The sequence below is a fragment of the Topomyia yanbarensis genome, chromosome 2 (assembly GCF_030247195.1).
Source record: "Topomyia yanbarensis strain Yona2022 chromosome 2, ASM3024719v1, whole genome shotgun sequence".
NCBI classification, from domain to species: Eukaryota; Metazoa; Arthropoda; class Insecta; order Diptera; family Culicidae; genus Topomyia; species Topomyia yanbarensis.
In genome coordinates this window covers 9,708,902-9,731,783 of record NC_080671.1, presented here as the reverse complement: position 1 = coordinate 9,731,783, position 22,882 = coordinate 9,708,902, and the positions used below count along the sequence as shown (strand labels likewise).

Genomic DNA, 22,882 nt, shown 5'->3' with positions numbered 1-22,882 from the left:
GAAGAAATCTCGGATCCATCGCTAACCGCAATCAAACCTCAAAGAAAAGATTCGGGGTTGTTACATCATCCGACATCGATATTCGGAAGATCTTGTTCCCAGGATATGAGGAGGATCACGAGGAATTAAAAAATGAAGAACTTGAACGTTTGAAGGGCAAAGTTCATGGTGCCAAATCTAACAGTGACCGCTCAGGGGGAAAGACATTGATGGCTCTTAGGTATGTGTCTTGTGTTGACAATGAAGGACCCAAATACGAAATGAAAAATACAAAGAATAAGTCATCCCGCATAGCACAACCGACTAAGGACTGCAAAAAGCCAGTGAACTTTATTATCAATAAAGACGTGAATGAGAAATATTTAAACGTCCAGGAGGCAATCAAATATTTGAACCTTCTTAGATCTTCCCTCGTTAGCACTGATAAATCAGCGGTAGACCTTTGCCGAAAAGACCGCACCAATCACGAAACTCCCCAAGATGCTGTTGCTTTTCTCAGCGCATCCGCCAAGGTGCCAATACAATTTGAAAAACTTAAACCAATATTCGAAACTCTGCAAGTTAATGCTTCAAGTTCGGAAAACAAGCAACGGTTGTGGGATTTGTTCGATCACCACGTTCCCCTTTCGAGCTTTAAAATTGGAAGTTTGACGAAACCATTCGAAGAGGAAGCGCAGCCAATAGAACCAGTCCGAATGAAAAACGTTGAAATACCAGGACGAGATCGTATGGATGATTGTTTGAAAGCTACCAAGTTCAAAAATTTCGATACCGCTGCTGATCTAATCTCTCCCAAGCCGGGAACCGCACTGGGACTGGGTCACATGGATTATTTTTTGCCCAGAAGAAAGGACGAGATTCGCACCATTTTCCGAAACTTTGATCTGTCTGAAAAGGATTTTGAGAATATTTGGAAGCAAGCAAGAAAGCTGGAAAGCTGCAAAATGAACAAAGTGTCTGCTGAGAATTTCCGCAAAAGTATGCAACACATTAATGATCAATTATATGAAAATTTCGAATAATACAAGGAAGTTTCTCTAAACAAATAAAAGAACTGTTAACTTTACTAATTATATATAAATAACTTAAATCTTCTATCATCTACTTAAACTTATCGTTTTTTCTTCTTTCCTTAGCATATATCTTCAAAACTTAGTATGGTACACAACTTTTCATCATTCTAGCGAAAGATTTCCACAACTTTTTTTTCGTATTCTCAACACATTTGCAAACGTGCTCCACTTCCACTAGTAACAATATGTTTTGATTAAATTTTCAGTGAGCCAGACAAATGTTCCAACAATGCCCCTGCAATTACGATATCGATCGCGTTGCTGCCGCTTGCTTTGATGTCAGCTTTCACAACATTGTAATAAACTAGCTGTACTTGTTTCCTACCACTTTTGTCCATTGCTTGTCGAAGAAACGAAACCAAAATCGACTATGTAAATCACTTATTTTCCATCCAGTGTGTCGGTCGAAAAATATTGAAACTCTGCTAGTTTTTTTGTATAATCTTCGATGATACCTTGTACGGTATAACTCTAGAAATGTATGTGCTGACTCTACGATACATCTATACACTTCCTTCCGGTGTATCTAATATACAACATCATTTCGATGGTGGTTTCTGTTGCTTGTAAAGATACTTTGTTTAGCTTTGTAACAAATTAGTCCCATATTTTTGGCATTTTTCAATTTGTGGCTTTGTTTAAATTTTGTTAGAAATCGACTATTGAGTTTTATTTGTATTCGGGTGTATATAGAGGTTTAAACAGAAGTCTAACAAAGGTTTCAATACATGCAATAACGAAAATAAGTTTAAATACTGGATAGCGGATTTCTGAATTTGCCAAGCTCTAGAAATGCATTTTAGGTAAGAAACCTTTGAATGTTTTCCTACTTTTTCGGTAATGTTGGGATTTTCAAGTATAATCCATAGTAAATAAAAAAAAGAAATAATTTCGCTTTATACGCAAATCTGAATCTGTCCTATGAATAAATGCAGCTTAGCTTAAACATTTTGTTTTTGATTCTATCATTTTTTATCATTAAATTCTTTTTACTATAGTTTAACAAACTTGACTATGTGTATCCAACGCTCTTGTGTTAGGACCACCATCCCTCATTCGCACAAAAGGTTCAGTCAGTATCTAGCTAAGGTATGTATATGTATATGAGCTTAATATCGGTTCGAACTGCCTTAGAATACTCTACGTCTTAGTAAATGATCCAAGAATCCCATAGAGCTAGTAGTTCGTACAATACATACATCAACAAATGTCGATCTATCTCAGGAATAATCGTATGACATTCGACAAACGTTCAAAACTGTTTCTGCGTCAAATATTCGAACAGCGTATTTTAAACTACGAATAATTTCAATGATTCATTACACATCTATTTTCTTTTTCTCGTGGAAGATAACAAACTCTACGACCGCCAGTGACGCTATTAAGAGTATATTGTTCATTGAAACTATTCTAGATTAGAATAGCCTGAGTTATGGCTTTTTAGGCTTTATAAAGTAAGCTGTAGAATTCTATACTTCACGCCACTGGATTAACAGCTCAATTTCCTTACTTCTTCGGAAGTAGCGTAGCGTGTTAGAGCTTCAAACCTTCTAAGTGTCGACGCGACTTCCGGAGAGATAAATAACAAAATGTTTTCAATAGAACCCCAAAGCCTAATATAGAATTTTTTCCTTGGGAACACTCGTATTTGTAACATATTACGAAAACAAACGGATAGGGCTAAAAAACAAACCATATCGGGAAGTAACTACGAATAAAAACATTACACTGTTTCGCTAACATTCAAAAAACTCGTATCTCGCGTAGAAGACTGATTGCAACCTGTCCGGACAAACGCTTGTGCTGGGCTCAACTTCAGCAGCTACCCTTAATGTAGAATTTTCAGCCTACAAATCGAGTACTTTGGAACTAAAAACAAAAAATGTTCTAAATTTATTTCTCTCTCAAAAAGAAAAGATAACATCATGACTCAACGATCTGCTGTGACTGGTTTCGTGTAATAGTTCGATAGGTGATAATTAATGGTAAACGTGAAATTTAAAAAAATATAAACAACGAACCAAATCTCTTGCGTTTGCTGCTTGCGTTTGCGACCGATCTCCTCATATCTTACAATTCTCTGCAACCATCCCTTCCGTTGAACTAGGGTCAAACATATACGCTATCGGAATAGAACCTTTTACGCTGGTACCAGTTCAACATAGTTAGCCGGATACAGCCCAACACGTCCGTCTTTTCGACCTTTGCACCAACCTTGCTCGTCCTCGTCTTCCAGTTTGTCGAAGATGTCACCTGGAATATAGTAAAACGATACTCATTATACAATGTGTATCTCGTATTGAGACGACTGATCGATGGATATGTGATGACCAAATAAGCTGGCCATAATGCCAAGGGCTACGATAGAATGTTGACAGTTGGAGTGGTAATCATATGCAGAATATATTATATAGTATTCCTTGCAGAAAATAAGACTCTTATGTAAGATCGTGACCAAGCTCCCGAAATCATGAATGATAAACCTCATGTTCATGAAACTATTTGTAATTCCACAAAACTTGTTCATGCCAGAAAAATATTTGATAGATAAGAACCGAGAATTGAAAGATGTTCATGGTTTCAGGAGGTTAGTCACGTAATTTCAATGTACGTTATCGTGACATTTGTTTCTTTAGTTTATTATCGGATTTTTTGGCTAAGTAATGTGATTCATATTCATGATTTCAGAACTTTCGTAACGATTTTCGTAGTTTCTTTTTATGTTATCGTAATATTTTATTCGTGAGCTCACTCTCGTTTTTTTTGCGTGATATGTTGTTGATTTTAGATGCTTTATCGTCATATTTTATTCAAAATGTTACTGTCAAATTTTTAAGCGGATTAACGTGAGGACATGATGGTTTTGTGAATTATTTCACGAACACGATTTGTGATTGTGTACTGTATTTTTAGCACTCAGTACAGCTTTCGATTTCTGGCTATTTAATATTTTGGAAATCAAGAACCTGTTCACGGATCATTGAATATTTTATGATTTTGTGAACTATTTCACGAGCACAAATAGTGAGTCGTGAATATTAAACTAGCAATCATGAACGAGTACACGAGACATGAAACAAATATTCCATGTTTTGTAAAATAGTTCGCGAGGAAATATCAATTCAATATTGTTTTCCTATTGTTGAACTAATACACAGTCACGTAAACTATATCGTGATTAAGCTGATCAACTCTGACGAAAAAAAACGTACACTATGCAAGACGTGCAGATTGGTGTACGGATTTGTTTCGTCAGAGTTGATCAACTTAACTCCGCTAGCAAATGACGGATCTCAATAGTAGCATGTCCGTGATAACCTCCCAGGTAACAATTCAGGTTTTATGGTACTCTTGAAGTCGCTCTTAAAACTTAAATTGCACTTGTAGTGTGCTATAAAACTTCAAATGTTACTTGGGCTACGTACTTGGAACTATTGAGAACCAGAGCTACAGGTCCAAAGCCCTGGTAAAGGAGGATGGTTGTGATGATCTGGGCCGCGGTCATCACGTAAAGCAACAAAGGTCATAACCCCAAGTCCAAGGCGTGAAGCGACCCATGCCAAGGGATGACTGATCGAGGGGGTGAAAAAAATGCTCGATCGTTAACGGAGCCTGTGTACCTGGGCAACCCCCACAGAAAGCGTCCCTTACCACTTAACTGCGGAGCTCTGGTATGGCGGACCTTTCTTTCTCGCGCTACTCGTGGGATCAATGAGCGAAGTGAATAAAAATAAAAATAATTAAACGGAGGTGCCGAACCCCTTTGCCAAAGGTGGTTTGATGAGGTCTCCCCCAGTGGGGAGGGTAGTGGAGCGACGGGGGCTGCATCTGACAGCACCAGTGACTACCCAGTAGTGGTAGGTAGCCCTACCACCGCGCTGGACGGGCCACTAATCGCGATGCGTAAAGTTGTGGAGCAACTCGATAGTATCATCGAGTTTACAAATGCGAAACAAAACATCAGCAAGGATCTGAAACAGAGCCTGCTGGTGCTCCGAAAAGCTGTTCGAGTCGCAAGACAGGAACAGCAGGCTTACGCCAAGAGGATAGACGGTCGAGAGAAGGCAGACAGTGGCCTCCAAGAGGGAGGGAAGAGAGAAGGCCGATGTAGGTACCCAGACAGGGGCCTTCCCCTTCTATGGAGCAGCCAAGTCGCTAGAAGTGGCGGCTGAGTTCCCCTCGAAGGTCAGGGGCAAGCGCAAGACGACGTCGAACGCGAAGCGTCGTAGAAAGTCACCAGGCGAGGGTGCAAAAAACAACACCAAACGGCGTGTAACCGTCACGGCCAAACGCCGTTTGGTTGAGATAAACCGCGGCGCAAATGACCCCGCCGGGCAGAAAGAAGGCACCAGCAACCCGGCGCAACCGGGACAGGGGAGCGAAAACCCCTGGAAGCTGGTCGCTAGGAGAAAGCCGACACCGACACTGGACGCACCTCGGCCCGCAAAGAAGGCAAAGGACAGAGGCGAGGCCTTGATGTTAAAGACCGACAAGGACAAATATGCCGACGTCCTAAAGTCAATGCGGGCGGCCGAAAGCCTCTCGGCCCTCGGGCAAGACGTGTGCAGCGTGGGACGCACCAATACAGGCGAAATGCTTTTGGTGCTGAAGCGAGGCGCACAATCTAGTGCGGTATATAAGGCCTCGGCCCAAGAGATCCTAGGTGAAGGCGCCCAGGTGAGGTCGTTAGGGGCGGAAATGACTCTCCAGTGTAAGCAACTGGACGAGTTCACGACCGCAGATGATGTCGTCGCTGTCGTCAAGGAACAATGTGGCGCAGTAATTGAGCGGGCCTCTGTGCGCTTGAGAGCGGGACCCTCCGGCACGCAAGTAGCCTACCTAAGGCTACCGAAAGCGGAAGCAAAAAGGTTACCGTGATAGAAAAACTGAAGATCGGCTGGTCAGTAAAGGGCGAAGACGAAATTATTGCGACCCATTCAACAGGGCATAACTTTTTTACCATTGGGTAAAAATCAACCAAATTTTGCACACTTTCTCATTGATGTGTATTGTTTACATGCTGTCAAACTCGAAGTCGTGTTTTTCGATTCAACGAAAATGGAGGTGAACCAACGCGAGTCGAGAGAACAAATTCTGTCCAAACACCTGGAATTTCCTGACCTATCGCACCGGCAGTTGGGAAAAATGTTAAACATTCACCATTCAACTGTCTCCAGAGTGTTGAAGCGGTTCCAGGAGCAGTTGACGTTGGACCACGGCAAAGGAACTGGAAGAAAACCGGAACCGGAGAACAAAAAGACGGAGGCAAATGGATGATTAATACAAATCCCAACGTCTCAAGACGTGATTTGGCTAAAAAGATCAGCATGTCGCAGAGCTACGTTAAGAATGCAAAGAAGAGAGCTGGACTACATACATACAAGGTACAGACCGCGATGAGCGGCAACAATCGACGGCTGAAACTCGGGCACGGAAGCTCTACGAGAAGATGCTGACAAAATATGGCTGCTGTGTGATGGACGACGAAACGTATATAAAAGCCGATTTTAAGCAAATTCCGGGGTTGGAGTTTTTCACCGGCAAGAGCAAGTTCTATGTGGACGACAAATTTAATAAGAAGAAAATGTCGAAGTTTGCCTCCAAATATCTCATTTGGCAGGCCATCTGCTCTTGTGGACTGAGGAGTGAGCCTTTCGTGACAAAGGGCACAGTAAATGGCGAGATCTGCAAATCTGAGTGCCTCGAGAAGCGCCTTTTGCCGTTCTTGCAGCAGCACGACGAAGCTCCGCTATTTTGGCCAGATTTGGCATCATGCCACTATTCTAAAAGTGTCCGGAGTGGTATAAGGCCAATTCTGTACATTTTGTTCCAAAGGACATGAATCCGCCAAACTATCCGGAGCTGCGCGCGGTGGAGCAGTACTGGGCAATGATGAAGCGGGAACTTCGGAAGAGCAGGAAGACAGTCAAAGACGAGAAGGACATGTTAAGAAAATGAAAAAAAAACTAAACTGGTACCGGATGACACTGTAAAGACTTTGATGGAGGGCATCAAGCGAAAATGCGTTCAATTTTACACTCCAAGGCTCCATCGATTAACTTTTCTTTTGATTTTTGAAGTAAATATGTGTATAAAACTACCCTGAAATTTTGGTTTGATTTTAAACATTATAAGAAAATTGGCATGACATTTTCGTTGTCGCAATAATTTCGTGTTCGCCCTTTATGTCCAGTTAGCATACCCCAGTCGCCTTCAGTGAATAGGTGCTATCGGTGCCTTGAGTCCGGCCATAAGTCGAACGAATGTAAGGGTACAGACAACTATGTCGTCGCTGCGGCGAGGAGGGGCATAAAGAGCGGGGCTGCCTTATCTGCACCGCTAAGAAGCAAGCCCGTAACCATGCTATGGGTGGACCTTCGTGTCCCTTCGGTGAGGCAAATAAGAAGCCGTGCACGTCACGCAGCTAAATCATAACCATTGTGCAGCTGCCCAACAGCTGTTGTGGCAGTAATACACTCCTCCGCCGAGAGTGTTGCGATTGCCAAGATCAATGGTTCGTTCTATTGTAGCTGCTACGCTCCACCAAGGTGGTCCATAGAACAGTTCAACCAGATGATCGACAGGCTCTCGTCAGACCTAGTGGGCCGGAAACCGGGAGTCATAGCGGGAGACCTTAACGCTTGGGCAGTAGAGTGGGGCAGCCGCTGTACAAATAGCAAGGGCCAAGCGCTACTGGAGGCGCTTGCGAAACTCGACTCTGTGTTAGCCAATAATGGCTCCGCTAGCACATTCCGTAGAAACGGGGTGGAGGGATGGATTGACGTAAAATTTGCCAGGTGGTGTTTCTAGAATGACCGAACTTAAACGACTGTGTGTCTAAACTAGTCACAATATAAATTTTTTAGTCCTAATCAGGAGATTAAGAAAAGTAATTCAATACTGCCCACCTCCTTGCGTACGGGTATGATACTTTGGATTGGATCCTAGCAACCTTAAGGAAAAGCTCGATGGCTGGGGGCAAGAGATGAAGGGTAAACACTTTGATGCCCTACCACACTGTTCTCGGTTTATTCAATACTCAGAGGGAAAATCGGAAATTCCTCACCTCACGCCAACCTCAACTAAAGGTAATCATTGACCTATTGACAAGTCTATGCTCTCTCAGAGCTCATTTTGTCAAATTAGGGGAAAAGACTCAAGAGAGTGTCAGCAGGAAATTTCATCAAGCGCTAGAAACATTCAAACACATACTATGCGACTGCCCAGTTCTCGCCAGAACCAGAATGAACTCAATCATCTTTGGTAACGAATTTCCAGATCCTGGAGAGATCAGAAAGACTTCCTCATGTAGCATATAAAGGTTACTTAGGAACCCTAACTAGATCGACGATTAAGCATTGTCCAATGCGCACCTCTGGGATTCACAATAGTTCTATGGGAGGACGGAGTGATCGTTTTTTTCCACCCCGTGTACTTAACAGTAACAAACTAAGTCGATATATGAGTGACCGAAAATAAAAAGTGGAGGCACAGAACACGCTTCGTAAAACCCGCTTACAATGTAGGATATGATAGGGCAAGAACTTCAAGTGTAAAAGTCGAACTGGGTTTCTTCACAAACTTCGATGTAAAAACCTTTCAAAAAAATTATCCGGTTCTTATAAAGCAGTTTACTTTGACAGACTTTTACTCTTGAATATGAAAATATACGGATTTTCTTGTGAAGGAAACATTTATTTTCAACTAGTTTTTATATTGGAATGTAATATATTTACAGCGGGTTTTACGAAGTCACAATAAATTGTTCACAAAGCTCATAAGGCTTTCCTTCGATCGCTCATATGATTTTCATTGTTTCAGGTTTCTTTGCAACTCAATCCGGCAAAAATATACGCATGAACGCCGTTTCCAAATTTTGGGACTTTCAATCAATAATTAGGTAAAGCAAACCTTCTGCCAAAGAATCATTTTTTCATTCGTGGCTCAGGAATGGTTTAATGGTTATGTAATCAAACAAAAAAACTGCCTATTCGATACGACGAGCAGCCGTAGCATATCCTAGAGGCCCCATTGAATACTAAAACAGGGGCTGTGTGAAGCGTCTCCTCCACCAACCGTTCTGGAATTTTGCACAGTATTTCTTTACATCATCGTCCAAGTAACTACAGGAGCTTTTTACATTTTTTTAGTATTTTAATTTTTAGCAAAAATTGGACTTTTGGTATCAAAGCGCAACAAAAAATTCAATAATCGAGCAAAAAATGAAAGCTTCCGTAGTTAGGTATTAGAGAAATTACTCTAAAAAAAACTGTGCAAAATGTCAAGACTATTGATCCAGTAGATTTTGAGTCATGATGTTCATCGCAAAACAAATTTCAACGAGGCGCCTCGGGAGATTCATTATCACTCGTTCAATTTTCAGTATTTCGCCATGATAATATATAATTATTATACAGAAATTGAATAAATATACCAATACGCTCTGTATCGTCGGAACATATTTATGTCTTTTACCGAATTGACCTCCCCTTACGATTTCCAAAAACAGTAGTACAAGTTTGATCGGTTGCATTTTGTTATTTGATTTTCTGAGATACTTACCCATTTTAAACGTAAGCTCGTCACTTTCCGCACCCTCATAATCGTACAGTGCCTTCACCGGGACGCCAGGCTCACCGTTGTCCACCAGTATATTATCGTTGCCATCTCCTTCATCCCATTCTTCCTCTTCGTCAAACGGGTTGTGTGCATCACCAGCCTTACCGTTACCGTTGGTACCATTACTGAAATAATCCATGAAATCAATAATACGCTCGTTCGGCCTCGACAGAAGAACTTACGTCACAACTGCAGCTCCAGTGGCACCTCGTCCGGGGGAAATCCGCGTCGGTGTTGTCACTGCATCACTGTTCTTGATCGATGCATTCTCCGACTTGGGTGATTCCTGACTTGGGGTTGTGGCCCGTTGCGAGTTACTGTTGTTCGCATTGCTAATACTGAGGGATGCCGAGGTACGGTTCATGCTGTTCTTGTTGTTGTTGCTAGATGGAGGCGGGTACTCCTGGTATATAACGGAGAAAATAAAAGTGGGAATCAGCCAGTGTTTTGTGGTAGAATTGGAAAATCGTGCATACTAGCGGTTTACGATATCTAAGAGCTGCGTTAAAAAGAACACTACACTCTGCTGTTTAAAAAAGCTCACGCTATGCATAATCGTCAAAACTAGTATTATTATCACCGACTATGCACTCAAACAAGGTCAAACTAAATCAAAGCATGCAAAAGTTAATCTAATCTCTACTCATACTTGAAAAGTTAAGTTAAATAAGAGAGACAACAACAAATCACAAGACGTTTACCAACAAATCAACAGCATTAATTACTCTACTTGTGGATCTCGAAGAACTAGGTATCTGCATTTCTAAAAGCTATTTTCCTTAATCGAAAACAGGACCGAAAACGACATGTGATGCCTGGTGTGTTGTGCAAAATATGGTATGGTAAAATAAGGATAAGAAAAAAAAACTCAAATTACATGCAAATCTTCGGCAACGGGTCGCTGATGTATGAGCGTGATCGGCGCAGCGGGTAAAGCTTCTTTCGATTTGATCCCCTTTGCTATGTCGCGGAATTCTTCGGTGTACTCCTGCAAAAATAGATGCGATTTGGCCGTTGTTTGCTTTCTGTTTCTGGTTGTATGTTTGAGTTTATGCACGTGTATTGTTTTACTTGTAAATTTTGAAAGAGTTTGTACAAAATTTCGATTAAAGAATTTTCGAATTACATCAATCAATTGCAAATCGAAGAGTGTGAGTTAAGAAGCATTAGATAGTTTTGTTAGTGTGAATGTATAATGTGTATATGGTATACGGATAAAGTAGAAAAAGCGCAAAAGAGAAGACATTTCCATGGATCTAGTTAGATGTACTTCTATCGCTCAATAAGATAGTTGACGGTACCAACATGGGGCAGTTCATCTAGATTCTGAATAAATTATTTCAAACGATAGAATATCGATGACCAATTCTGTCAACTAGAAGAACAACTAGAACGGTTTTAAACTAACCGGCTTCAAAATAAATTGAAATTTAATGTCGCGGAAGATTACAATAAGTTGCACAGTCATGGTAGGAGATCCCATGTCGTGTTGCCTTGAGGCAAAACTGAATCACATGCTAATCTCAACTGCTACCAAAATGTAGAAACTGACTGCGGTTGGGTTTAGATCCTGACTCAGTTTCAGAGTCAAGCAAACACGCACCAGTAAACTTTGTAACATATAAAAAAAATAAATTTTAAGTCTTAAATCAGCAGAACCGCCAGCTGCGCTGGTTAAATATTCTATAACAGATCATGCTGAAATCAGAATCAACAGGTCAAAAAGCCAAAAAATGGGTTAAACAGTGAAGGAATTGTTAAACGCATGCGGAAGCGCAGAAGGCAATTGTGCCTGTACAGCCAAAGACTTACCACAAACGTGGGCCAACTCATACCCATATTGACACCATGATTATTGGACCACCATTTCAGATCCTTCTGGTGGTCTGCATTGTTGATGGTATGATGGAATTCCTTATAGATCTGCGGCAGGCTGGGATCTTCGGAGAAGTTCAAACACTTATGTATCGAGAAGAGCACGTTCTTGAAGAAGCGTAACCTAGTCTCTTCCATTTCTTGGCACTTACTAAACACCGAGGTCATATCCTCAATGTATATAGGGTTGTATTTGTTGATCTCCTGCAGAGCGCTCTCGTATCGCTCTCGACATTTGCTTACTTCCTCCTTGGTACGCATGGTGCGGTCTTGCATCTTCTTCAACTGTAACGGCTAATATAGATTACTAGTTTCTTGAAAATCAAACCTCATTCGTTAGTACCTGATCGTTGGAAAGTGAAGAATCGCTCGTAGCATTCTTTTCCTGATTCGTGGCAGATCGTTCCGTTTTACAGGCGGCGTGGTAGTCGGCTTTACATTTTTCCACCTTTGCCAAATGTTTTGCCCAAGGTTTCTGTGCCTTTTTGAATTGGTCTTCCATCTCCTTCCTTTCCTTGATTTGTATCATTGTCTAAAACGATAGGAAATTGATACCGTTTGTTACGGCACTAACTAGAATAACACTTTACCTTATGATAATTATCCTTTTGCCACGCTTTAATCTGATGCATCACGTCAGTACAGAGATTTTCCTTGACTTTCAGGTGCACGTCCGAAAGTCGGTCTGCCTCCGTTAGGATACCTTTCCATGCTGCCTCAGTTGTGCCATACTCGGGTCCTGTGAAAAATATATAAATATAGGCCACGGTTAGGATTTTGTGGAGAATATTGCCACGACTGTTTCCATGTTTATTAGTTGAAGGTCGACACTTCTGCAATGCCATGAACTACTGGAAATTTAACTTTAATGAACAGTACTCTGAATAATGATAATGAATATGCAGCACACAATTGCATATTAACCTTCCATTTAAGACTTGGTTTGAGAAAATCGGTTCAGTTATCACCGAAGAACCAATGTGACTTTAATTGTGGAATATGCCCGAAAACCGGAACTCCGAAATTGTCGATAGTTGACAATATATTCAAAGAATGTTTGATTGGTCATCCAGTGATCTAGACTTGCTAATCGAAGTGATTTGATGTCCATTTCAATAGATATAGGCGGCTGATATCTCTCGCAGTATACTGCCCATGATCGCATACCAGTCCCATAAATATAGGAAATCCCATAGAAAACGGGAAAATATGCGATCATGGGTAATATTAAAACAATGAATTGACCCATCGGGTTTCTGTTCATATGTCGGAAATGGTGACTAAAAGCGGCTGTGGCTGTGGTCCACTAGGAGGTTGATAATAGTCGCGCACGGAGTGTCGTGGGTCTTACCCTTACTGTGTTAAGCGAATTTCTGACATAGTGGACGTTTGTTTCTTCGCAAATCGTGGGATTTCAGTGATGGTCATGTCCCTAAGTCCGCTATAGGCGATTATAAGCCAATGTGTTTGGTATCTTCTAGTTGCTGTACAATAAGTGCTGATGATGAAATAGGTATTGCTGTGTTCATTTATGATTAGAGCCGCACAAATTAATCTTCAGCATAAATTTACAGGAGCTATGAATCTATCCCGCCTTGTGAAGGAGAGAGAGGCTTCCATAGCTTTGGTTCAATAACCGTATTCCCATGTTGTAAAGCTACGACAGAAATGGGTTTACCAACACAATCAGCGGTGATGCACATAACTCTGGGCAACGCAAATATCAATTTCAGAGACACCGAACGGATGGAATACTTAAGTAGTACAAATCTGCACATACTTAATGTAGGAAATCACGAAACATTTGCACCAGTTAGCAGAGAAGAGACGTTAGATGTAACTATCTGCTCTGACGGTATTACGCATGAGTTTGCAAACTAGCTCGTACCAAACGAGCTCGAACCGTCGTTATCTGATCACACGTACATCGTCTTTGATCATTTAAACGTCTCGCTAAATTTCGACACATATCGTAATACCAATCCTACGAACTAGGACCTCTACGAAGAGGGCTTGGCGACTAAGTTTCATGGGTATCTTCCGACGTAGTCTTGCAACAGGATCCATTCCATTAGCATGTCGGCAAATAGTTGTAAAATTCATTCCTAAAGGCGACCGCGTTACTTATGAGGAGACAAGGACCGATCAGTCTAACCTCTTAAATTAGTGGAACGTTTACTCGACTAATACATTCGGGATGTTAGCTTGAGCGATGACCCGTTGCATGCAATGCAACATGCATATCATGCGGGGTAAGTCTACTATCACCCTGTTACACAATGATGTCTACAACATTGAAAAGGCTTTTTAGTAGAAGTAAACAAGCTTAGGAGTTTTTCTTGATATTGAAGGTGTTTTTGACAACGTATCTTTCAAATCCATCTTGGAAGCAGCACGAGGTCATGGAGTAGCTTCTTATATTACGAACTGAATATACGCAATGCTTAGCAACCGAGATCTGTGCTCATCGTTAAGACAAGTAGTCATAAGGAAACTGAGTGTCTGCGGATGTCCTCAAGGGTGTATGCTGTCACCACTTGTATGGAATCTTATCGCCATGGCTTGTTGAGGAAACTTAATGAGTTTGGGATTCCGACATATGATTTCGTCAACGATTATCATATAATGATCATCGGTATTTGCATTAATACACTCTTACTTGGATCCGGAACAGTAACCAGCCACACAATACTGGCCCCAAGTGATTATTTAGGAGTATATACTTGCTCCCAGTGACTTTAAGCTTACATATAGTTTCCCGTTTAAAACTTTTAATGTGAGAATCCCTACTCGCGAGGAATGGCTATCTAGCTGCATGGAGTGACAACTTGAAGAATTCGTAGTTCGTTACACCGACGGTTCTCTGTTGGAGGTCCCAGAAAGCTCTTGTGTCTATTGTCGTGAAATGAGATTAGACCAATTCCATTCGCTTGATAGATACTTTACCGTATTACAAGCAAAAATCTTCGCGTGGTGTGTGGCGTGCAGTCGGCACTTTAACAAAGAATTTGCGGTAGAAGAATTTATTTTTGCTCTGACAGTCCTGCCCTAGAAGCACTTAGTTTGGTAAACTCGAGATCGAAATTAGTAATCGTATGTCGAACTCAAATCGAAGAACTTCAAACGATATCAGCCTTTTATGGGTACCCGGTCATTCCGGTATTACTGGAAAGGAATGGGCGGGAGGAATTGGCTAGAGCTTGCGCTGCGACTGACTTCGTTGGTCCAGAACCAGTTCTACCACTGTCGATAAGTTGGATAAAGCATAACATATGCTTTTGGGCCTCATCCGAACATGCCAACCATTGGGCTTATTCTGATCCCTGATACATTTAACCTTCAATATGACCCAAAATGAACTTTCAAAATGCGATAACTTTTTAAGTTTGGCACCTAGAACTTTGGAATTTCTTGACCTTTCCTCTTTTATGGAGAGCAACCATTTTCAATCGTGTTTAAATTTTCGGACATTCCTGAAGGGCAGTACGAAAAAAGTTACGAATAAGGTGTTAACTGGTCATATTGACCCCGATTTCGAACTCAATTTTAAGGCACATTTTCAGTCAAATCTTTATGAACTTGTACCCAAATTGTTAGTTGGAGTTTCAATTTTGAGTTTCTGGTAAATATTACCGTTTTTGGCCAGGTTGATCAGCGGGAATCGGTGCCGAATGGGATCATATTTGGCATACATAGATGTATGCAGAACCGTCATCATAAATCACAAGTTTATTGAGAGAATACTAATAATAAACACAACGAAAACAAAAATAATAATGTACATATCAGTTTTGTATATGATTGGACCGACCTTGGATGTTCCGCATTACGCCTCCGATGCAGATTCCGACGATACCATATAGTATTTCTCATAATACTGAACAAGTGACAATATTCTTAAAAGCTTATATAAAATCCCATCTAAAATTATATTGATACATACTCTGAGTCAAATACTGGATTCTTTCTTTTCATTTTCATTTTGCAGCGTTTAGTGAAGCAATGAGAGCGCAAGACGCCCAAGGCCGATGATAGGAGGGGTAATGGCAGAATTGTCTATGCGGACCACCAAAACGCCATGGGAGAGGAACAGGGTGTGGGTTGGGGTAGGGTTAATGGATTGATGTATACTTGACGAATAATTACGCTGCAGAATGTGATGAAAAGGTGCATTGAACAGTACTACTGCTGGCTGTTCAGAAATAAATACAATATGTTTCTCCATAAGGTTTGATAGCTAATGTATGTATTTTGTGATTATGTGATACCAATTTATAAGTGTTAAAAAGTTCGTTTTATCCCGTGGTTTTATCAAGTTTGTCAGACCCCAACCGTAGATGTGCGCGAAAAGCGCTTGTATGTCCACGTGTTTGTCGCGTATGCCAGAACGTATGTGATTTCGCGTGCATAAATTCGATTTTGTAACTGTGTGGCCATATGCATATTCGCGTGTGTTCTTGAATGATCGCGCGGACCGTGAGTTTGTTGCTTAGTTTTTAGTGTACGGTTCAGGTATTAGAAGATAATACCCCCATAACACTAGAGTTCCCTGTCACGTTTCCATGGAATGTGTTGTCTAATGAATATGAGCCTCATTTTTTATTGGTCCAACTGAAGACATGAATCTAGGCTGTTAAGAACGACGGCAGGGACATCCTAACGTGACCGACTCATGATCGCGCGAGCGGTGGGTTGTTGGCGAGATCGCGAGTATGTGTGGATGATTACAATTGCATGTTCGCGTTTGTGACCCGCTTTGTGTTATCGCGAAGGCTAGCGGCGTTTGTACGTTTTGAATGAGTTATTATGAGAGAATATGCAATTGATTGTGTTAGTGAGTGTTATAATCAATCTAAATCAAGATATAGTGATAAAAGGAAAAAGAACATGCCGAATTAAAAGAAGAAAAAAAATGAAGACATTAATTAGAAGCGTATAAATTGACTGATTTTTTTTTTGGTTTACATGAGTAGTAGAAAAGCAAACTAATAGAAGAAAAACAAAAACAGACAAATGAAGTAGAAGGAAAGAACGGGAGGGACGTACAGCGCTGTTCGAAAAAATAGCAGCGCAAATATTTTTCGAGTTTAATCTAAAATACTCCCATACGTTCTATTCTCCAATAATGATATATGTTTTTGTAAGTGACCTATAGTACGAAGAGCCATTTGGAATCATTGGCTTATTATTTACGAAACATAGCTGTCATTTGGGAAGATAGTCGATATAAAGCTGTTCGTAAAAATAGCAGCGCTACCACAAAAGGTTTTCAAATCGCTAAAGTTTCCAGATTTTCAGTTTAGTCAATCTAATTTGTTCGGAATAGTATTCCTACGCTTACAATTAACCCGAAATTATAAGTTTACATATTGTAGTATTTCACGAAAATGGGTCGTTCGAGGCACTGTACAATCGAGGAGCGAAATCTCATCAAACGGTTGAATGCTAGTGGCAAAACATACCGTGAAGTTCAGGAACTTTTACAGTGTTCTGTCACAAAGATACATAATACATTGCACTGGACAAACAAATGTGAAACTAGCGGTCGAGAGCGAACAACATCCGCTCAAACTTAACAAACTGATGGATCGGATGGCAAAATAATATTGGTTTATGTCTTCGAGAGAATTCTAGAAAGACCTGGAACATTCTGTTGCAATGTCAACGAGAAGAAAACGATTGATTAAGACGATTTGCACGCAGGAAGTTCGAGAAAAGTACCACTACTCACAATACGGCACCCTCATAATCGTCTGAACTTTGTCGAATTTCACGCCAAGTGGACCGTCGAAAAGTGGCGTACCATTTAGTGAGCTGATGATAGTAAAGTGGTATTATTTAAATCAAAAGGTAAGCGTCAGTAGGTTAGACGACCACCAGGAACTGAATTTTTATCACTATGTACGATGCGAACATGAAAAACATATTCAAAGCTAAATCACCATACTCGAAAAAAACGTTTGCGCTGCTATTATTTCGAACAGCACTGTATTCTAAGTTGCTTATATTTGGGAACATAGCCACTTTATTTGACTTGGTTTGGTTCGCGTGGATGATGGCTCTTCAAAATTGCTAGGCATATTTTGCACATTTGACTTGATATGATCCCAATACTTTGGATAGTTCACTTAAATTTTAAATTCAATACATTGTGCAATTGAATGATGTTTACTTTAGATTCGGGTTTAAATTGGTATGTTCCGAGTACTTTGGCTGATTGCCTTAAGTTTTAATGAATTGTGCAAATTGAATGATATTTAATTTAGATTATATGTAATGAACCATCAACTATAGGATACTGCATCGGTCTGGATCTAGTTGAATAGATAGCAAAAATAATTCAATCTTCCAGTCGTCAGGTTTTCCCTTCGCTTCTATCCACCAACTGAAGCACGCGCCCTGTTTCTATTAGATTCTAGGGACCAACAGAATCCAAGGTCTCCAAGCTACAAATCCCTAAGCATAAAAATTTGCAGTCTGGAGTCCACCGCCAAGCCCGCGGAGAAGAGTTAGTATTGTTGAGTATTAATTGAACAACACACATGAAACATGCAATAAAACTACTTGGAATCGTCTAAATGCCAGAAAATGATATATGTATATTTACCATTAACGACAATTGCACTCCGTTAGAAATTTCTCATGCTATGGTGACCAGGAGTGGATGATTGACGTGTGTCGGTAAATTAATCGTACCTTCATTTATCCAATCCGAATGAATCGAACCGAATGCACGAATTGAACACCGGTAAAAAGTGATCCCAAGAAGGATTACCCACTATTCTATCATAGTTCTCAGTTCTGCATACATTCCCTAGCCCATATGTCACAAATACTCAGACGAGCACATACACAGATAGACATACGACTAGCACATAACAATTTTACACTAGTACATACTAACAACTACAATTATTACAACACAACACAACACAACTAATAGGGTTTATACTGTTATTTTTTTAATGCGTCTGTGCACGTTGACGAGGTTGACCGATAAATTGACACACAATGACTCCCACTGCGAGCCGTGCTCAAAAAGACAGCCGTTAAGCTGTTGAACAATGTCTGCAAACACAGCACACAGAAAAAGTCAATCCACGGCGACCCGCCAATCGACCACGCCAGTGTGCACAGGCTCTTAGCTGACTGTTAGTTTGGGCTGGTGCAGAGTATGAAATAACACAAAACATATAAAAGGCCCATAAGCCCTCTCGGTCTCCTCGATGCACCACTATCGAGGCGTAATGCAATAACCATCTTAAAGCAGTTATCCGCTCAAATATGCTTGAAGATGCTTGCAATACTGTCAAACCCGTCAACCTAGGAGAGGGAATCAAATACTGGATTCTACGTGAAAAACAATCGGAAAATCCGGAACATCCGCAGAGCTGTCCAATTCATGAATCTACTTCTAGAATTGTAGAAGTAGATTCTTGAATTGTTCATAAGCGTCCACCCAAAGGTCTAGGACGTTTTCGCCTGAAATTCAGAACGTTATGCACTCAGTGCATAGAACCAATTCTTTAGGGTTAATGGCCGATTTCTTCACCCTCGCTTAGCGCTAAAGCCAGGTTTAAACGTACTGGTGAACCTGGTTTAAAAGTTAAGCGAAGGTGAAGAAATCGGCCCTAAGGCACATACCGCATCAGATAAAGCTATAGCAAGGAAATTTACTATTGCGCAGATTCCGTGTAAGATCATCCTATAGGCAACGACGTACATGGGCACGTTTTGTTATACCACATTTTGATTGATAAGTGATGTAAATCCTTATATATTGCGGGCCGGGACGCCATATTTACGTGCTTAAAAGCTTCGGCTTGATTGATGTACTTTCTTAATGTAATGTTTTGAGGGCCCGTCGGCATGGTTAATTTCGCAAACAAGAAACCAACGCACGCATAAACGACAGACGTTCCCACCTTGAGATTTCTACATTTTGACATAAACCTATTTATCCGGTACGATAAGTATTTCTATTTTCAACTAACTACTATTTATACCCGTTAGGTTCGTTTATACTATTCAATACCTAATATTGGAGTACAAATAACTACCGTAATACTCTAACGAAAATGAGAAATCGTATGCATCGTTCAAATACAATGTGTTGAACTGTATGAATTAAAAATCAATCGACATGACTCATTGATCATCAGACATTTTTACTAACGAAGCGAGTAACAGTCGGATTTGCCTCGTTTATAAAACCTAGCAAAACTACTGCTATGCGGGAATCACGGGCCTAAAGCACTTGAACTAGTCCATATCAAATATCTGGACGCGGTAGAATAAAATAGGAAATGATAAATTAATATCGTTTGAACGAACCAATGATGCGCGCGCTGTATCTCATCGGGTTATCTTTATGTTCCTTTCTTCAATGCACTTGTGAGTTGCATTGTGGTTCGAAAATTTAATTATTCACAAAGCGAAAACAAAAAGTTATGACAAATTGCACGCGAGTTTATACAGGCCGATATTACATTCTGAAAAAAGTACATCCAATTTCAAACAGCTCTGATGAATAATCAGCTGTGCACCAGTTCACAATTAGCGAACTGCGTATATGTAATTGATGCAGTTGTCTGCATGGTTATCATAACCCAGAGCACAGATACGCAGACGTCATATTGTCCTACAAACGATGTTACGCGTTTGATCCAAGGTGCATACAGTGATGTGCAATTGAATCGGAAGACTCTCACTCGCGCAATGAGTAATGGTATTAAGAGCAAATGTTACGTCTGTTTGTCTTCGCTCACTGCATATTATATGAATCAATAGGTAATTTGCTTCCCGTAGAATAAAGATGTTTCGGAAAATATATATTTTCCTTCAATACCACAGATGGTTAGAATGTTTCATCAAAAGATTAATTTATTTCGTATAAGGGTCGATTGAGGGTTATTACAATCGATTACCGAATTAGCACCTGTGAATGATGAATAATTACACAGGAAAACTCATCATTGACTGGCTGCTTCAACTCTCATGTTCTGTTAATTAATGCCTATATCTCTGTGGATGTAGAATAATAAAAAAAACTTGTTCCATCCAGTAATAGCGCAAAAATACGAGAAAAATGCATGGACAATTTTTACACATTCGTTGATGGCCACAAATATGATTCTACCAAGTAATTACAGAGGGGAGCACAAGATAAAAAAGCAAAATAACTACCACAACGAACGTGAATTGTTGACTACTATTGAGTAGTGTTAGTTCACTTTTTTTGTTTTTGATTATTTCTCCGTCACATTATGTGTCTGACGACCGTGGCATTGATTAGGTCATATTTGTTGAGGGTGGTACATTTACAACCCTTGAACTGAGTTCTAGCAATGTATCATTTTTAACTGTTTAGTGAGTCGAATAAATAACGAACAGTAAATCGCACAAGTGGTGACATTTTTAACCGAGCTACCAGCAGGGGTGTAATGCTTCGCTTCGGCGCAAGTACGCCATTAGTATCTTACTGCACTTTTTACGCCACATTCGAGCGAGCAATCATGCAATACGTTAAAATACTGGACCCGGTACTGGAACATTTGACTAACATGCAGGAATTTTATATCAGCTACTCACCTTTTTCAATCAACTCAGCCCATTTTTTCGACCAGGTTTTCAGACTTTTAGCATATCCTTTTTCGATTTCAGCTCGCTCTTGTATCAGCGTTTGTAGGTCTGCGCACAATCTAAAATATATAAAAAACGAATGGATAATGATAAGGCAAAAACATCAGCCAATCAATCATTCACGTGTTCAAGAATTGATTAGTTATGCAAGGTTATTTATCATCGATACTCTCGAGAGAGTAAGAAAAGCACCCATTGGCGCGTGCTTCGCACCGCCGCTAAGGTATTGTAAAACACGTACCTGTAGCCATCCTCTATCCGCTTGGTGGTTCGTTTGTAATTGCCTGGTTCCCAGAACGAATCGCTACCAGCCTGCAGCAGCTGATCATCGCTGTGATGTGACATTGCGTCGTGGTGAATTGTGATAAATTATTGTAAATGGTGGCAAAATGGCTGCCCTCAATCCGCTTATGGCGGGGCTTACTACTCTCCAACGCTAGCTAGACTGGTCGTATCCGATATTCGAACACTGATGGGTTCTTGAGTCCCACCTGTTGAAACTCTGTTACTGGTGTGGCCGCGCGTAAACGGAAAAGTATCTGAAAGAAGCAAACGTGAGAATAAATGAAAATAATCGTTATTGTCGAATGACTAACTGTTATGTTCAGGTACTATTTTTTATTGTAGAACCTAGATGCCTTGCGCATCGTGTATGAACTAAACCGTGGCAAAAATATTCGAATTCAACTTTAAAATCTATTCGGCCATTTTTTTTTTGAATGGCGGTGTAGTGGAGTGGGGCCGATTTGTTTGGCGATGATTACTTAACAAGTTTTTATTTTAAGTTTTATTGATGTAAAAAAGGTAATTTCAAACTCACACGAGCTCAAATTATTTCAAAGTTAAATTTTTGCAACCATCCAATGTCAAAATTAAAACAAGATTTCAATATGAATCACAGCTCTTTAAAGTGTACATAGAAGTAGCTTCGTCGGATCGAGTGCACATGTAAACCGTTCAGGAAATTGCTTCCGTCATTAACAAGATGAGCAACCACGGCAAGTATTTCTCTGCGATATGTACATCCTCATGGGTTCAGAAGGATGCCAATAAAAGAAAAATGATGTAAAAAGACCAGGCACATGTTCTTGTAGGCACAGCCCCTACACACTTGTAGCCTCCCTTTCCATTTCAAGACATAGGCTCATCCCGCCATGCAAAGTTGTTCTTCTGATGGTAGAGTACGGGATGGATACGGCAGGAACAAGGCTGCATTTAAACACCAGTTCCGGTGACATTGACACGGATCAAGCTTTGAAATATGGAAATGCACCACCATTGCCTTGTCGTCTTATAACCCAGTGCACTAGGTAAGGAATTTCCGATATTTCCTCGTCAACTGAGAGACAGACAGAGAAAGTGAGATTCGCAAACTTGTTCCACGCTGTGTCGCTATATCCTACAGCTGTGTGGCTGTCATGTCTCGATAGTCAGACATTCCTGCTGAATTGTGAATGCCTTTCTGTTTGAGTTTCTGGGGTAAACAGAAAATGACAAGCCATCATAAGCTGAAGGGGTAGGGTTATTTTTAGTTTGATTGGTGTAACATACTGCAATCACATTCTTAAAGTTCATTTCTTGTTGGAGCTCAATTCAAATCAAACTACTTTGCTTCACCTACATATTTTCTGAAATTATAGCAGCTGTAAATCCATATATACAATATTTAGTCA

General features: G+C 40.5%; 1 protein-coding gene across 2 annotated transcripts in view; it reads right to left on the bottom strand.

The window, feature by feature from the left end:
- Nucleotides 1-1,057: 1,057 nt before the first annotated feature.
- LOC131685120 (protein kinase C and casein kinase substrate in neurons protein 1) overlaps nucleotides 1,058-22,882 on the bottom strand; it is a 122,209-nt gene continuing 100,384 nt past the window's right edge. Inside the window, exons 3-11 of one of the 2 annotated variants that reach the window (XM_058968580.1) lie at nucleotides 21,451-21,748; nucleotides 21,159-21,268; nucleotides 12,158-12,306; nucleotides 11,911-12,099; nucleotides 11,505-11,861; nucleotides 10,570-10,680; nucleotides 9,875-10,095; nucleotides 9,636-9,817; nucleotides 1,058-3,326 (exon numbers count right to left, since the gene is read on the bottom strand). In XM_058968580.1, the coding sequence (XP_058824563.1) occupies nucleotides 3,214-3,326; nucleotides 9,636-9,817; nucleotides 9,875-10,095; nucleotides 10,570-10,680; nucleotides 11,505-11,861; nucleotides 11,911-12,099; nucleotides 12,158-12,306; nucleotides 21,159-21,268; nucleotides 21,451-21,554 (1,536 nt within the window). In that variant the 5' untranslated portion in view covers nucleotides 21,555-21,748 and the 3' untranslated portion in view covers nucleotides 1,058-3,213. The remainder of the gene's footprint in view (nucleotides 3,327-9,635; nucleotides 9,818-9,874; nucleotides 10,096-10,569; nucleotides 10,681-11,504; nucleotides 11,862-11,910; nucleotides 12,100-12,157; nucleotides 12,307-21,158; nucleotides 21,269-21,450; nucleotides 21,749-22,882) is intronic. The other variant, XM_058968581.1, reaches the window with a different exon arrangement.